Here is a 17,914-nt window from a genome sequence, read left to right as displayed (position 1 = left end):
ATATTTTTGTTCTTTTCGTATTGATTTAGTTTAATTCTGAAACAACTGGTCAGAGTCAACTGCTTGAAGAGGGAGTTGCCTAATAAATGGTTATTGATTACAACGTTAAACAATTGAAAGCAAATTTATTCCCAGTTTTGATGAAGGATTTTGCAATTGTGGAACCTTTCTTGGTGAGGTGATGCAGGGAGGGGCAGTCTCGAGACATCTGGCAGAAGTTATTTCCAATTCTAGAGTTCCCCTAGAGGAACAACTGCAAAAAATGACTTTTCATGGCGATGTGGGCAGATTGCTCACGACCAAAATTGTCCTTTAACAAAGTTATTCTGCCAGTTATTCACTAATATTATGCCTGCACCTCGATATATGTATGACTTATCTTTAAGAGTAATTTGCAATTCTCTTTTACATGTGCCATTCTAATCGATTCTGTTCATTTTAACTTCACTTTCTATTCACTAATTTGTGTGAATTAAAGTAAATGGAGCCCAGAAAGGAAATATCGATTGTATTCTGCCAAAAGCAGGACGAATCCAATCCGATCAATTACCGCCCCATCAGTCTACTCTCAATCATCAGCAAAGTGATGGAAGGTGTCGTCGACAGTGCTATCAAGCGGCACTTACTCACCAATAACCTGCTCATTGATGCTGAGTTTGGGTTCCGCCAGGACCACTTGGCTCCAGAACTCATTACAGCCTTGGTCCAAACATGGACAAAAGAGCTGAATTCCAGAGGTGAGGTGAGAGTGACTGTCCTTGACATCAAGGCAGCATTTGGCCGAGTGTGGCATCGAGCCCTAGTAAAACTGAAGTCAATGGGAATCAGGGGGCATACTCTCCACTGGCTAGAGCCGTAGCTAGCACAAAGGAAGATGGTTGTGGTTGTTGGATGCCAATAGTCCCAGGACATCGCTGTAGGAATTCCTCAGGCTAGTGTCCTAGGCCCAACCATCTTCAGCTGCTTCTTCAATGACCTTCCCTCCAGTAGTTGCAACAGACACCATTGCATCTCTTAAGGAAAGCAGAGGAAGATACAGGGCTATGGGGAGAGAGCAGGGGAAATGGGATTACTTTGTATTGCTTTAACAATGAGGCAGTACATTCTCTTTCCATGCTATAAGTGTTAGACTTTGCTCAGTGGTAGCACTCTCGCCTCACCGTCAGAAGTTCTTGGGTTCAAGAGAAACTTGAACATATAATCTAGGCTGACACATCAGTGAAATATCAAGGGAGCCTTGCACTGATACGGGCATTGGGTAGACATAAAAGATCCCATGGCATGATTCAGAAGAAGAACTTGGGAGTTCTCCCAGTGTTCTGGTCAGCATTTATTCCTCGACCAACATCACTGAAATAGATTATCTGGTCACTTATCTCAGTGTTATTTGTGCGACACATCAGGGAGGGGGAGAAGTTCCTGGACTCTATGTTTCAGGAGATGGTCAGACCTATGAAGTTAATTACTGCAGATGTAGTCCGTGGTCGGGGACAGGACAGTGTGACTACGAGTGAGGAAGGTACAGGGATCCAGGATGTAGTGTTGAAGGAGACGCAGCCCTTGTTCTTGTCCAGCAGGATCGAGGTTCTTACTCCCTGTGAGGGCGGGAGCGGGGACTGCAGGGAGGATGAGCAACCTGGCCACAGCACCGTGGTACAGGGGGCCATTCAAGTGGAGGGAGTAAAAAGAAATGTTGTAGTGGTAGGGGATAGTATCATTAGGGGGATAGATAGGGTTCTCTGCAGTCAAGAGCGGGAGTCCCGAAGGCTGTGTTGCCTGCCCGGTGCCAGGGTTAAGGACATCTCTTCTGGGCTGGGAAGAAACTTGGAGTGGGAGGGGGAGGATCCATTTGTCATGGTCCATGTTGGTACAAACGACGTAGACAGGACAAGGAAGACGGTTCTGTTAAAGGAGTATGAGCAGCTAGGGGTCAAATTAAAAAACAGAACCTCAAGGGTAATAATCTCTGGGTTATTACCTGAGCCACGAGCGAATTTGGCTAGGATAAATAAAATTAAAGAGTTAAATGCGTGGCTCAAAGACTGGTGTGGGAGAAATGGGTTTTGCTTCTTGGGACACTGGCACCAGTATTGGGACAGGAGGGAGCTATTCTGTTGGGACGGACTCCACTTGGCCAGTGCTGGGACTAGAGTCCTGGCGAATCATATAACTAGGGCTGTAGAGAGGGCTTTAAACTAATTAGTGGGGGGGAGGTTTCTCGAGAGCAAATAATAGAAATGACAACAGAGAAGGTCATAGACTTAGGTAGCAGTGGGGGAATTAAAAAACAGAATGTGTCAGGAAGGGACAGAAGGTATGGAGTAAAAAGTAAAGTACTAAAAAGGGAAAAAACAGGAACTAAGTGTTACAAAACATATTTGAAAGTTCTTTATCTGAATGCACGTAGCATTCGTAACAAAATGAATGAGTTAACGGCACAAATAACGACATATGGGTATGATCTTGTGGCCATTACAGAAACATGGCTACAGGGTGACCATGACTGGGAATTAAACATACCAGGTTATTTAACAATCAGGAAGGACAGGCAGGAAGGGAGAGGAGGTGGGGTGGCTATGTTAATAAAGGAAGGAATCACTATAATACAGAGAAATGATATTGGGTCAAAGGAGCAGGATAGTGAAACAGTTTGGGTGGAGATAAGGAATAATAAGGGGAAAAAAACACTAGTGGGTGTAGTCTATAGGCCTCCGAACAGTTGCAACTCTGTTGGACGGAGTATTAATCAGGAAATAGTTGAGGCTTGTAATAAGGGAACAGCTATAATTATGGGGGATTTTAATTATCATATTAACTGGACAAATCAAATTGGGCAGAGCAGCCTTGAGGATGAGTTCATTGAGTGTATTAGGGATGGGTTTCTTGAGCAGTATGTAACTGAACCGACCAGGGGGCAAGCAACCTTAGATTTGGTCCTGTGTAATGAGACAGGATTAATTAAAAATGTCCTAGTAAAGGATCCCCTTGGAATGAGTGACCATAACATGGTTGAGTTCCATATTCAATTAGAGGGTGAGAAGTTTGGATCTCAAACAAGCGTGCTGAGATTGAATAAAGGAGACTATGAAGGTATGAGAGCGGAATTGATTAGAGTGGACTGGGAAAATAGATTAAAGGGTAAGACGGTACATGATCAGTGGTGTACATTTAAGGAGTTATTTTACAACTTCCAAAAAATATATATTCCACTGAGGAAAAAAGGGTGTAAAAGAAAAGATAGCCATCCGTGGCTAAGTAAAGTAATTAAGGATAGTATCCGACTAAAAACAAGGGCATATAAGGTAGCCAAATCTAGTGGGAGGATGGAAGATTGGGAAGTCTTTAAAAGACAGCAAAAAATAACTAAAAGATTGATTAAGAAAGGGAAGATAGATTATAAAAGTAAATTAGCAAAAAATATAAAAACAGACAGTAAAAGTTTCTATAGTTATATAAAAAGAAAAAGGGTGGCTAAAGTAAATGTTGGTCCCTTAGAGGATGAGACCGGGAAATTAATGGTGAGAAACATGGAGATGGCAAAAACACTGAACAATTATTTTGTATCAGTCTTTACAGTAGAGGACACTAAGAATATCCCAACACTGGACAAACAGGGGGCTCTAGGGGGGGAGGAACTAAATATGATTAAAATCACTAAGGAAGTGGTACTTGGTAAAATAATGGGACTCAAGGCGGATAAATCCCCTGGACCTGATGGCTTGCATCCTAGGGTCTTGAGGGAAGTAGCAGTAGGCATTGTGGATGCATTGGTAATAATTTTCCAAAACTCACTGGACTCAGCAAAGGTCCCGGCAGATAGAGCTCATGGAAGAGAGTGAGAGGGAGGCTTATGTATTAAAGATAGATCAAGAGAAAGTCTTTGATAGGGCCTTTTCTCATGAGTTTTCAATGAAGGTTTTGAAAGCATTTGGTTTTGGGAAAATTTCATTGAGTGGATAAGGATTTTTTATTCAAACATATTTAGCTGTGTTAAATGTAATGGTTTTTTATCCAAGTATTTTCCGATACAGAGATCAGTGAGACAGGGTTGTCCCCTGTCCCCTTTGCTATACACATTGGTAGCAGAACTATTAGGTCACATGATGCGAAAGAAACAAGGTGTAGTTGGGATTGCGGTTCCCAGTTCCGGGCTGGTGTTGGTGATACACCAAAATGCAGATGACACAACCTTAACATTGAGAAATGGGGAGTCAGTGAAGAAAGCTATGGACGTAATGGAGGAGTATTGTAGAGCTTCAGGAGCCAGAGTGAATTATAGTAAGTCCCAATGCCTGGTTGCAGGAAGGGGTAGGGAGGAATGGTTGAAGGAAAGTCCCTTTAAGGTGGTGGAGGTTTTTTGAAGTTCTGGGGTGCATATCAGGTGCAAGAAAGACAGGGATGAAGTGGATCGATTAAATTGGGAACCAAAGGTTATGAAAATTTTAAAGATTTTGGGAAGATGGGAAAGAAGGTGGTTGAAAGTGCAAGGAAGAGCGACAGTGGTGTCCGCTCACCTGCTATCTAAGCTATGGTACTTATTGACGGTGGAGGATATTCCTGAGTGGGTGGAAAAGTCCATCCGAGAGGCTTGTGTGAGGTTTTTACGGGAAGGGAAACCAGCCTTGGTTGCTTACAATACCATTATTGGACGAAGAAATCAGGGAAGACTCAATTTCCCAGATATTGATTTGAAGAAAAAATCCTTTAGAAGCAAATGGGTGAGGAGATTTCTTCAGAAGTCAAATACAAGTTTTTGGAAGAGTTGTTTCGAGCATTTTTTAAAACGAAGTGGGATAGGAGGGCAGGGGATATTGTAATAGCAACAGAAAATGCTGGAAATATTCAGCAGGCCCGGCAGCATCCGTGGAGAGAGAAACAGAGTTAACGTTTCAGGTCTGGGACCCTTCATCAGAACTGGAAAAAGTGGAATACAATAATATGTTTTTGAAATCGATTAAACCTCTCCCTCGGTTTTATAAGGGGGTTGTAGAGATTTGGGCCCAATTTTTAAAAAGTGTGCAGTTTATGCCCAAGGGGGCTGAGGAATTTTTTGAACAGCCCTTATTTATGAACAGGTGGGTCAACATCGAAGGAGAGGTATTATTTAATCAAGCTTTTATAAAAGCTGGTATTATATATGTGAAAGATGTATTATACGAGGTAATTCCAGGTTGGTTGCGGGAAGCGATAGTGAGGGACGTGGTGTGGGAGGAGGATCAGCAGGTAGAGGAAAAAGCAATAGGGATCATGTATGAGAAGATTGTGAGTGCAATGCCATAGGATTGGATGGAAGAAATAAATGTGGAAATCTCCAAAGGAAATAAAATGTATCCGGCTTTTCCAAGCTTTCTGCTGGAAAAAGGGGGAGAGCTGGTCCAATCTGACAACTGTAATACTATGCGGAATTTAGTGAATGGAGATTCAAGACACCTGCTGGTGAGGAGTTTTGGCAGAGTATATACCCACAGCTGGACTTCAACAGGATTTGGAAGGGAGTGTGGGCAAATTTTAAATGTCCAGAGTGGATTGAACTGGATTTCAAATTGGCTCATAACCAGATTTTTACCATGACGGTCTTGTGTAAGATTGGAGGAGTGGAGGGGGCAACTTGCCCAGTGTGTGGGACACGGGATGGGGCTCTGTCCCATTTACTGGTGTTATGTCCGCAGTTAAATGATTTTAAGTACTATGTTCGACAGTTGTGTGAAGTTTTTTTGCTGGGTATGGACCGAAGAGCGAGAATGGGAATCCTGTGGGACTCAATTTTGAGATGGGGATTGCAGGAGAGTCTGCCCGAGTCTAGTGCAGCGGCATTTAATTTAATGTTCAGTTTGGCTAGATTTGTGATTGTGCAAAGAAGGAATGCTCTGTTTGTTAAGGGGAGGAGAATCAATCTAAAAGTGTATTTTAAATATAAGCTAAAAGATCATTATAAGGCTCTGTGGATGCTTTATTCAGACAGGAATTTAAAGATAGTATTTTACAATCAATTTTTAAAGTACAATCAATTAATATATGTTACGGGAGACAAATTAAACTTCAGGTTTTGATGTTAATGTGTGGTGGAGGAATGGCTGTGCAGAGTGGCGGAATTGATTTGTATGATACAATGGAATGATCACGATGTTGTAAATGTTCATAATGTTCAATAAAAAATTTAAAACATAAAGGGCTAGAAATTCAGTAGGCTTTGCGCCCAGTTTTCACCCAAAGAGGGCTTTTGCGCCACTTGATGAGGTTGCGCCGATATTCAGCGCTGCGGTAATGGCGGCATTAGCCAGTAGCGCTGCGCCGCCACCGATGACGTCATCGGTGTGCGCAGTGCCCCGCTACCGCCCCGATACCAGCCCGACCGCCATATTGAGTAGCGACCGCCTCTTCCGTAGCGGCCGCAAACAACGTTCAGAGACCGGGGCCGTACTGCAGCCTTAGTGGGGTGAGTTAAGGTGGAGGTGCGGCCGGCCGCTTTTTCAGCGGCCGGCCGCTTTTTCAGCGGCCGCCTGCCCGCACCTCCTTCCCCGGCCTCCTCCACCCCCCGCCCCCCGCGGTATTGCCGGCTGTTTTCCGGGAGCCCAGCACTTCTCCGTGGTGCCGGGCTCATTTGCCGGCACTAGCGAGCGGCGATCTCGCTGTTGCAGGCACCTCCCCCTTAAGAGAGGGAGGAAGGCCTGCAGTACCGCAGCCTGCCGCTCCGCAGCGGGTGGCGCTGCGGCAACTAGCGCGCCGAAATTCAGTTTCAGCGCCCCAAGCGGGGGCGGGCACACCCTGGAATAGCGCCCGGTTCCGACTTGGGGCGCAAAAACTGAATTTCTGACGGGCGCAACTGGCTCCGCGCGCAGCGCTAACTTTTGGGCGCACGCCAGCTGGCGGGGCCTAACTGAATTTCTAGCCCAAAAAGTTGGTAGCACCCTTGCCTCTGAGACAAGAAGGGTTGTGGGTTCAAGTCCCACTCCAGGACTTGAGCACAATAAATCTAGGCTGACACTCCAGTGCAGTACTTCTGCTACACTGCCGGAGGTGCCATCTTTCGAATGAGACATTAAACCAAGGCCCCGTCTGCTCTCTCAGGTGGATGTAAAAGATCCCATGGCACTATTTCGAAGAAGAGCAGGGGAGTTCTCCCCGGTATCCTGGCCAATATTTATCCCTCAACCAACATCACTAAAGCAGATTATCTGGTCATTATCACATTGCTGTTTGCGGGACCTTGCTGTTCGCAAATTGGCTGCCATGTTTCCTACATTACAACAGTGACTACACTTCAAAAAGTACTTCATTGGCTGTGAAGCGCTTTTTTATGTCTGGTGGTCGTGAAAGGTGCTGTATAAATGCAAGTCTTCCCTTTCTGTCTTTTAATTTGAGACATGACATGGTAAGTCTAGCATGCTTTGGGTGACTTGGGACTTCTGGGGTTAGAAATTGGGCCGTGTTGCGCCTATTTTGCGCCCATAAAGAGGATGCAATGAGGCCCAATTTTGGGGACCAATGTCCTGGGCCCCAAGGATGCCTGAAAAAATGTCCCATCCAAACTTGGGCCAAGCCATTTCGCGGTCGTCCCTGGTGTCCGCCTGAAACAGGCGATAAGCCCCATACGTATATAAGTGAGGGCGAGACAGTCGCTGGCAGCTCGCTCAGATTATTCAGATGAGGCCCGAGGGCTAATGAGTTTGTAACTGAAGTGCGGTGCAGCCCACATCCCCACCCACAATCAGAGCTAACAAAAACAGAAACAACAGAAAAAATGTTTGCAATACTTCTAAGTTTATTATCTTTTTGCTTTTGCTGAGATGCTGTAATAAAGAAATGAAAGTTCCCCCAAAAAAAGACAGAAAATACCTGACATACACCAACAAGGTGAAATCACGCTGCGTGATATTAGTAACAAGCACAATGGGGATAATTGTCACCTTCACTCTCTGGGCGGGTAAACTCCCGCCCGCCATTTCTGAAAATCGGGCAGGTTCTATAGCGAAGGGCAATGCTGTACGCCAATCTACCGCCCAAGCCGTGCAGGTGGAAATTCCCCACCATGTGTGCGCGTGAAGATCCTTTATCTGCTGCTTTAAGAGTGATTAACACGTCTGCTCATAATGGACAGAGGAATTTCATACAAACACATTCATGTGTTTTACTAACACCATACAGTGTGCTTTCCACCCACAAGTCTGGATTCACCACAGAGGCAAACACCTAAAATGGAGATGTCTTTTGACTCTGGAATGGACCATCACTCATACAATCAATTGCACATAGCAGTGAAAGGTTCAGTCCAACGTTCAGGCAGGTCTTCAATTAGGGTTCAAGGCAAGAGAAAGGACAAAAAATATAGGAGTGCAGCTACAAAGTGGTTTGTCATCCAAGGTTGACTTTGCAAAATTATCAATTTAAAGCACATTTTGATGAGCCATTCATTGGATTTGTAGGTCAGTTTGGTCCGATTTAATTAAAAGATTTCAGTTCATTGACTTTATTCTAGGGGTTTTTCTTTGCTACATCTCATGCAAAATCAGATGAGCTTGAGTACTCTTTAACCAGAGGCTCGCCAGGGTTTTATTTGAATTCTTGTTACCCTATGGTCCAGTGCTTCAATCATTGTGGATGAATGAGCAAAGGCCACAAAATGGGATCTGAATGTGCCTTAAATGAATAAATGAAAACTTGGATGAATAAATTAGGCAGCTTGGGCAAAGCCCATTCGGTTGTTTCCTCTGTCAAAGATGGAATAGTATGGCCCAATGAAGACATCTCCCAGAATCCAGAGCCCTCCAGAAGAGGATGGAAGATACATGCTTTCAAATCCACTTAAGCAGTCACCTTGCTCCTGGAAGAAATGCAAAGTGTGAGAGTCAGTTCCCTAGAACTACTTTGTTGCTAATTCTGATTCTTCTGTGTGTATATTAATAAAAAATGAAAAGAACATCCACAGTTTCTTCTTTAGTGATCACTATGCTATGTTAAATCAAAAAATTCACAGAAATGTAAAATCTTTGGTCCATCAGTCTCTCAATTGGTCCACCGATGTGCCACAGACACTATTCTACATTGCACATTCATGGGTGCAGTACTGACAACACTCAAGAAGTTCGACAGCATCCAGAACAAAGCAGTCCACATGATCAACAGGCCATCCAGCACCTTAAACACCCACTCCCTCCATCACTGGCACACCCGGGCTGCAGTGTGTACTATCTACAGGATGCACTGCAGCAACTCACCAACATTGCTTCAACAGCACCTCCCAATCCCGAATCCCCATCACCTAGAAGGACAGGAGCAGCAGGTCCATGGAACACCATCACCTCCAAGTTCCCTTCCAAGTCACTTACCATCCTGACATGGACATATATCACTGTTCCTTCATCGTCGCTGGGTCAAAATCCTGGAACTTCTTCCCTAACAGAATTGTGGGTGTACATTCACCACATGGAGTGCAGAGATTCAAGAAGGTGACTCACCACCACCTTCTCAAGAGCAACTAGGGATAGGCAATAAATGCTGGCCTTGATAGTGACACCCATATTAAAAGAATGAATAAATAAAATATTAACATCTTCTCTTGCTTTATTAATTGATATGGAAGTTCATTTTTTAACTAAATGTAGTACAGTTACTCAATCTTACCACTTTGTACATTTTCATTAATTTTCTGCTCATTTTCTTATCTTACAGTTAACTGAGAAGCAATCTTACTGGATACTGCAGTCAGAGAACATAGTCAAACCATTCAAAGTCAGGTTTATCGAATTAAAACAAAAACATACCTTGATTGTATATTCAGATGGAGAAAGGGGATAGTCAATTCCATTGATTGTGAAGACCACATCAGGCATGTTGGACAGATTGTTACAGTTGATGGAGTACTGTAAAAAGGGTGAAGTATTTAACAATGGTCGTCAGTAGAATGTTCTCAGAGAAGCATTGCAGGAAATACTTGTATAAATAGCAAAATCAATGATGTAATCATTGGATGTACAGTTGGTCACGTTTAAAAGCAGCTGTGGCGACATTCCAGCACAAGTGCCAAGATGGTCCCGCGAGGAACCTGCGTCATCGATCCCGGTGGATATTCTGAGGTTTGTGGGGAGGTTCCCTGCAACCTAGGAGTGTATGGAGGCCATCTACCTGCCCCCAGAGGCTGTAAAAATGGCCGTTAATTGCTGGGCTTGTGGAGGAGGAACTGTTGGGGGAACCCCCCAGGATGAGGGTTAAAATGCCTCCACTGGCCCCCTTCGTAAGGGGGTCAAATTTAAAAAAATTATTTATACCCTTTCTTTGGGGGTGCAGGCTGCAACCCAGTTCCCTCGGTGGGACTCACATCCACCATTTAGCAGCCTGGTTTCACCAGGTGTCCCGGCATTGATGATCCGTTGGCCTTTGAGAGGCTGGGCTTACCGGGCACACAGGAACTCCCAGCATTGAGAATCTCCAGCCCTCCAACATCAGTAGTCTTGCTTGGAGCTGGTGGAAGCTCCACCCTTCGCAAGACCCCTGGGAAACCCTAACCCAAAGGCGGGACCAGCCTAATTTGTAGCCCTACAGGCGCTCTACCACCTGACTTACAGTGGGAGGGCAGTGGAAGCCCCATAGACTCCTGGCTTAACAGGCCTTAAATTTAGTCATTTTGATGGGAGCTAAGCTTGATTCTTGAGATCCTTTTGGATCTTGCAGCTAGCTACAAAAGTCAGAAACAAGGGCACCACTGTAAGTCTTTGAAGTTAATGGTCATGCTTATCAAGATCAGGGATGTTAGCACTGGGAAATGAGAGTTTCAGGTACCTGTCAGCATCCAAGCACTCCCAGATCAGGGACTGCAGAGTTAGCTACAGAATAAACTCTTAAGTAAAGCATCATCTTATAAATACTACAAAATGAAAAATATATCACTAGAACCACCTTTGGTTCATTATAAAGTCTGATCTGTAACATAGAGCCTTACCCCGCCATAGTATCCTTGAGTCGCACCAATGTATTGCTGGATCTTGCTGATGGGTCCAGTGGGACCAGTGAGCAGAGAAGTACCAGTATCAACGATGGCCTGACAGCCCTCACTGCAGGCCACAACCTGCCCATTGATTGTCACCCTGAAAGAGGAAAAAGTGGTTACAGTTGATTGAATGCATTCCCTCCCTAAACCTCTCCGCCTCTCTACCTCTCTCTCTCCTTCTTTAAGACGCTCCTTAAAACATACCTTTTTGACCAAGCCTTTGGTCATCTGCCTGAATACCTCCTCATGTGGTTTGATGTCAAATTCTGTTTAATAAAGCTCCTGTGAAGCATCTTGGGACACATTACTACATTAAAGGCACTATATAAATGCAAGTTGTTGCTGTCAACCCTCAAACTAAGATATTTGTGAAAAACACAAGCAGAGCTGAACCAAAGAGGTGAATCTAAATTTAAATATTCCAATATTGGGTCAGACATCTTCCAGGCATCCTATGGGCATGGGACGTTGGCCCCTGAGAATAGCCTGTTGTGCCCCTTTTACCTCCGTTAAAATAGGTGCAACGAGGTCCAATTTGTACTCTCGCACGTCTAATGAGCAGTCGGCCCTATTTCTCGTTCATTAATTTTAATCAATCAATCAGTTTTAATGAACAGCAAATCATGCAGGATGGATTCTTGGCACATGATGCTCCAAGTACTCAGTGTGTGCTCTCGGCGAGCAATGGCCTGCAATAACTTTACCCTTAGATGGATTGAGCCTCTGTTTGCTCAGGCTGGACTTAAACAATAGTCCAATTGTGGCCTGGAAGCTATCGTTGAGTTAGCTCGTTCCCTGTGTTTATTCCTGATCATTGAAAGGTGTTGCAATATCATCACACTAACTCAACTGCTACCCCATTGTACTTAATATTTCCACTTGCAATGTTGAGTGCAACTTGATTGTTACAGAATGCGTGCCAATTGTGAAATGGGTCAGTCATTTACCTGTCCAAGCTGATTTGCCAGTAAGCTTCGTGAGTGACGGGCACCCAGTTAATTTGACCTGTGTAGTGGTTTTGATCAATTCCACCAAATACAACTTCACTTCCGGACTGACCAGCCTCTCTGAAAAACAATTTAACCAGAATGTTATTAAAATGAGCATAAACAGAGATACAAAAATTCCTGATCAACAATATGTTTTATTGGCTGGCCCAATGTGGCATCATTAACCAGTGGAAATTAGACCAAAGTCAATATTTTGCGAAATAAATAAGAAAAGAGAACTTGATCGTCACTGTGCTGGTTGGAATGAAACATTGTTCTTTCCATAATCCCTGAAAGAGATTGCAATTATCCAATTTCCCATCTTGGATCTATAAGTCAATTAAAACATCTAAAGGAGTTGAATTTGTCCATTGGGATCCAGTTGGATGTGCTTCGACCTTTGCTAGAAGGTGAAGAGGTCACCTGACATGAAAACAGTTCATCCAGGTGAGAGAACAAACACAAGGAAGGGCGAGCAAAGGCCCATCAGCTTTATAGAAAGAAGGTTCTGTGGTGACCTTAAGTAAATACCCTATTATCAGCAGGGAGCATCGGAGATGGAAGTACAAGAAGGTAAGAAAACCAACCTGCTCAGGTAAAAAGCAAACAGGTCCTGTTGCACCAGGTCATCAGACATCATGTTATCAAACACAGGTGTGGCCCCTGATGATGCAATGCTTGGATAGGCCAATCCGAGAATCCCATCAAACGAAGCGTAGGAGAATGAACTCCCAGGTTCAGTCTCACTTAAACCAAATTCCTGCTGACTGATAGCTATGTTCGATACCTAGACAAAAGGAAAAAGCTAACTTGTTCTGAAGAATTATTTTACTGAGAGTCATCAACAAACACATTAGCGCATTGTTATCCAGGTCACACATTACTTACATGTTACGACAAAATGCTTGTTGTTCCTCGGGCTGATACTTTACCAAATAACAAAATTCAGTATTGACTGGGCAACAGTTTAGAACATAACATAAGAATTAGGAGCAGGAGTAGGCCATACGGCCCCTCGGGCCCACTCCACCATTCAATAAGATCCCCATATCTCTTGATTCCTCTAGAGTCCAAAAATCTATCTGACTGCGCCTTCAATATACTCAACAATTCAGCATCCACAGCCCTTTGAGGTAGAGAATTTCAAAGATTCACAACCTCTGAGTGAAAAAATTCCTCCTCATCTCAGTCTTAAATGGCCAACCCCTTATCTTGAGACTATGCCCCCTAGTTCTAGACTCTCCCACCAGTGAAAACAACCTCTGTCAATCCCCCTCAGAATCTTATATGTTTCGATGAGATTACCTCTCATTCTTCTAAACTCCAGAGAGTATAGGCCCAATCTAATCAATCTCTCCTCATAGGACAATCCTCTCATCCCAGGAATCAATCTAGCTTTATTGATACAGGGTTGTGAAAATCCACAGCTGTTCCTGAGCAATCCTGACCTCACAGGAACCTGGCGTATCATTGGCTGTGGTTTCACTTACCTGGTCAGAGGTCAGCAACAGTGCGTGTGGGCCCCATTTGGGGTCCAGGGTGAGGTTGTGACCAGGACCCCTGAAGATTTGAAAATATTGTTTTTTTTAACTGTTGATAGCAACTTCCAAGTATATTGAAATCCTCTTGTAGTTTTTCCTGTTCAGCTTTGGAGTCTACCACCTTCGTTAGCTTTGTATCATTGGCAATTTCAGAAATATTAAAAGTGAACGGCCAATGATTTTTAGTTCTTTGTTGTAGGACATGCTACTGCTGAACGATAAGGAATTGTCATAATGCTTGACTTTAATTTACAAAATGAGATAATAGGAACACTACATTTCTAAATATCTTTGATTGAATTCTATCCATTGTTATGAACCTATAAATTAGCCTAAAAAGTATAAGTCCCATTGACATATTGACTCCTGTTACCATGCTGAAGCCCTTCACCCAACAACAACAGCAACTCGCATTTATATAGCGCCTTTACTGCAGTAAAACGTCCCAAGGGGCTTCACAGGAACATTATCAGACAAAATTTGACACCGAGCCATATAAGGAGATATTCGGACAGATGGCCAAAAGCTTGGTCAAAGAGGTAGGTTTTAAGGAGCATATTAAAGGGGGAGAGAGAGGTAGAGAGGCGGAGAGGTTTAGGGAGGGAATTCCTGAGCTTAGGGCCTAGGCAACAGAAAGCATGGCCACCAATGGTGGGGTGAAGGAAATCGGTGATGCAGAAGAGGCCTCTAACATTACAAAACTCCCTATTGGCTTGTTGCAACATGATCTATTCAACTAACCAATACTCTATGCCTGCATTTGAAGAATGTATTGGATCTGATAGTAGGAGATATTAATATTCAGGGAACTCTGACTTGAATGGGCAATTTAAGAATTTTGACATTGTTTTGTCATAACTTTGTTAGTAAAAGTTACATTATACTTACAGTGACTGTGTCATAGCCCAGGATCCCAGTCATACTGCCTGAACCATACTGAATGGAGAGCGTTTGGTCATCTGTCTGAAATGTTGAGGACTTGCTTGGTGAATATCTGTTGTGGTTCACTGCAAAATAGTACACGTTTCATTACACTCAATTTAATGGTTTGGTTGTTTTATTCCACTACTGAGTTAAGGATAGATCTTACCAAAAATATTCTTTCTAATTCTTCATTTGTACCACCATTTCTTTCTGTTGAATTTTGCGCTCATTTAGGTGAGGGGTGTTGGTGCTGGCTATTGAACCACTTTACATATCAGCCAACCAGCAGTAGCATCAAGAGTTCACAGGGTCAAGTACAGCATGGGTTAGATTTAGAGGAAAGCTACCTTTGTGCTGTCCAAACAATGGGCCTCTGCTGTAACTCACCAATGTAATATTTTCCGTTTCTCCGTACAACCATCGTATGGCTTCTCTGAGTCAGATTGCCAATTCGTGTCACAGCAGGACAGTGTTGTCCTGTGGGCCCATGATCATGAGGAACTAGGTTATGACGGCCCAAGTTGATTTTATGTAAGAGACCTTTGGCCCATTAACGCGGAAAGAAAAAAAAGAAAGACTTGCATTTCTATAGCACCTTTCACAGCCTCAGGACATCCCAAAGTGCTCTACAGCCAATGAAGTACTTTTGAAGTGTAGTCACTGTTGTAATGTAGGAGACACGGCAGCCAATTTGCGCACAGCAAGCTCCCACAAACAGCAACGTGATAATGACCAGATAATCTGTTTTAGTGCTATTGATTAATGGTTAAATATTGGCTGGGACAGCGGGGTGAACTCCCCAGCTCTTCTTTGAAATAGTGCCATGGGATCTTTTGCGTCTACCTGAGAGAGCAGATGTGCCCTCGATTTAACATCACACCTGAAAGATGGCACACTCTGACAGTGTAGCACTCCCTCAGTACAGCACTGGACTGTCATCCTAGATTTTGGTGTTCAAGTTTCTGGATTGGGACTTGAACTGACAACCTTCTGACTCAGAAGGCGAGTGTGCTACCAACTAAGCCAGTGCTGACCCAGTATGGGCTGGATTTAAACCCAGTTCTCTGAGTGAAAGGCCAGTGCACTACATAGTCCCAGAGCACATTTTTCTAGCATTATTTTCTTTTATTAAGCATCCTTCCTAACTGGTATGACACTGCAGTAATGTGATTAAATTCCATTATCCAATTATTTCACAAACTCATCGAACAGAAATCATAAACGTGTGTGTTATAATTAGAATAAGTAGTCAGTTGGATATATAGCTTTAATTTACAGCATTGATGATTACTATGTAAATTAAAAGTTTGACCTAGTTGGCTTTACATCGCTAAATTGGATCAACTTTTAGGAGTATGTTTTGTGCTGGTGGCACTTGAACATCGACTGCCACCGTCCATGTCGACAAAAGTGGGCTTCTGTAAGTCAAATCTTTGAAGAAACAAAGCACCAGGCCTCACAACTCTAACAAATGTATTTAAATAAACATTGACACGTTGAATCAATTGGCTGTATTTTCAGAAGGTCTGGATCCACCAAATACTTTTACCCTTAACGCTCTTAGCCACCTTCTGTAAGTTTATGTGTCCTTTAATTGGTGATTAATTGATTGTGCCCTTGGAACACTTTCCCAATCAATGCCCAGATCACTCAGCGGAAAATGCCAACGAAATCTTGGGAAGTCTAACTGTTTACGTATACTTACTGCATACTTGGCTGTTACAGTAAACTGATGTGATCCAAAGGTTGGAGGAGCCAGTATCAAAGATGACGGTGAAGCTCTGTGGTGGGGTTCCAATGGTGATTGCTCCAAAATAAGACATCTGTCAGAATATTTTATAGATGAAACAAGGTATGTTATAATTTACCAAGAGTTGCTGTATTAAATTTCAGTGCATATAGACACACACTGAGGCAGATGTTCAAGTTCCTGTGCTCAGGTGTATTGGACTGTCTAGGCACAGCTCATAGAAGCAAATTAGGTTGGAAGGAGCATGTGCCTGTATAGGAGTTTGCCCGATTTTCCTCCCCACACTGCACCCCTGCAAACCAGTGCACCTCGTCACAGGAACAGAAAGACCTGTATGATTGAGAACAAAGGGTGTTTTGGACTAACCCTAACCCTAACCCTAACCCTAGATGTTGTTACAAGCACAGCATCAGTTTTCACTTGTACACCAACAACACGTATCTCTCTGGCACCACTCTCATCTTCAGGCTGTTGCTGTCTTGTGTGACTGCTCGCAGCACCATCAAGTCTTGGATTTGGGTTGTGGTCGGCTTTGACCTGACTTTCTTATCCAGAATGGTTATCACCAAGACTGCTCATGTTGCTCACTTCACCCTACCTCTCTCTCATCAGTACAAAATCCATAATCCATGCCTTCATCACCTCAAGTATCGATTTCTCAAATGCATCCCCTCCCCCAATCTTCACAAGCTTCAGTTATTTCCCCGCTCTGTGGTCGAGTTTTTTCTCCCAAGTTCCTGAGTGCTCATCACTCCTGTCCTTGTCACAGTTACCCTGCCTCCCAGCTTGTTGGCTCCCTCATCCTCATTTTCAAATCCCTTCAGTCACACTGCACTTTATCCGAGTGATCTTCTCCAGTCGTAGATACCAGCCCACAAACTCCACTCCTGGAGAGAGTGAAGAACCAGCTCTACTTTAGAGTTCAAATCCATCCGGCCTCCGACTCAAACCACCCAGGCGGGAACACCGCCTGTTCCCACCGGCTTCTTGCCAAGAGTTACAATCAGCCTTGAAAACTCTTCTTTCACTCACTTTGCTCCTGTTTTCTGACGTTCTCTCCACAAACTACTTCACCTCACTACCCCTCTCCCCCCATTCAAAGACTACCTAAAAGCCTAGCTCTTCCATTGTGTTTTTTGAACCCCTGCTTAATCTTTGCTGTTTCTCCCCCTCCCTAAATTATTCATAGATGTTCTTCTACATCAGGGGTGCTATGTAAATGCAAATTGTTGTAATTGCATTGATTTTCCATTCCTCAAGAAAATTTTACAGATCTAGATTAATGCTCACCTACCTCGTAGAAACAGAGGCCTAGAAATTGGGTATAGCCCCGCCAGCTCGTTTGTGCCGAAAATTTTGCGCTGGCCACGGAGCCAGTTGCGCCCGTCCCATATTCACTTTTAGCGCCCCAAGGCGGAACCGGGCGCTGTTCCAGAGTGTGCCCGGCCCCGCTTGGGGCGCTGAAAGTGAATTTCAGCGCTCCCGGTGCCGCTGCGCCACCCGATGCGGTGCGGCAGGCTGCTGTACTGCAGGCCTCCTCCTTCTCTTAAGGAGGAGGTGCCTGCAACGGCCGGAGCCGCGATCGCGAGTGCCGGCAAAAGAGCCCGGCACAACGGAGAAGTGCCGGGCTCCACGGAAACCAGCCGGCAATGCCGCGGGGGGGCAGTGGAGGAGGCCAGGGAAGGAGGTGCGGGCAGGCGGCCGCCGAAAAAGCGGCCGGCCGCAC

At 44.1% G+C, this 17,914-nt stretch overlaps 1 protein-coding gene across 2 annotated transcripts; it reads right to left on the bottom strand.

Moving 5' to 3' along the window:
- Positions 1–7,742: 7,742 nt before the first annotated feature.
- LOC147105096 (pepsin A-like) lies at positions 7,743–17,633 on the bottom strand. 2 transcript variants are annotated; one of them, XM_086011175.1, is made up of 8 exons: positions 17,479–17,633; positions 16,144–16,261; positions 14,403–14,521; positions 12,561–12,760; positions 11,932–12,051; positions 10,937–11,081; positions 9,762–9,860; positions 7,743–8,821 (listed from the first exon to the last, which is right to left on the bottom strand). In XM_086011175.1, exons 2-8 carry the CDS (start codon positions 16,259–16,261, stop codon positions 8,672–8,674), a joined length of 951 nt encoding a protein of 316 aa, XP_085867301.1. In that variant the 5' UTR covers positions 17,479–17,633; the 3' UTR covers positions 7,743–8,671. The 2 variants fall into 2 exon arrangements, with proteins under 2 accessions (XP_085867301.1, XP_085867300.1); XM_086011174.1 differs by having other exon boundaries at positions 17,483–17,633.
- Between the last annotated feature and the right edge of the window lie 281 nt (positions 17,634–17,914).

This window comes from Somniosus microcephalus, chromosome 18 (assembly GCF_052327205.1).
Source record: "Somniosus microcephalus isolate GS21.2 chromosome 18, FLI_Smic_1.0, whole genome shotgun sequence".
NCBI classification, from domain to species: Eukaryota; Metazoa; Chordata; class Chondrichthyes; order Squaliformes; family Somniosidae; genus Somniosus; species Somniosus microcephalus.
Note: the sequence above shows the minus strand (reverse complement) of the source record. Positions and strands in the feature narration are given on the sequence as shown.

Coding starts and splice junctions, on each gene's coding strand:
- LOC147105096 (XM_086011175.1), bottom strand. CDS start 16,261: ATGTCTTATTTTGGAGCAATCACCATTGGAACCCCACCACAGAGCTTC. Junction 14,522..16,143: donor CTGTAACAGCCAAGTATGCA/GTAAGTATACGT, acceptor ACTATTTTGCAG/TGAACCACAACAGATATTCA. Junction 8,822..9,761: donor CATCTGAATATACAATCAAG/GTATGTTTTTGT, acceptor CATTTCTTCCAG/GAGCAAGGTGACTGCTTAAG.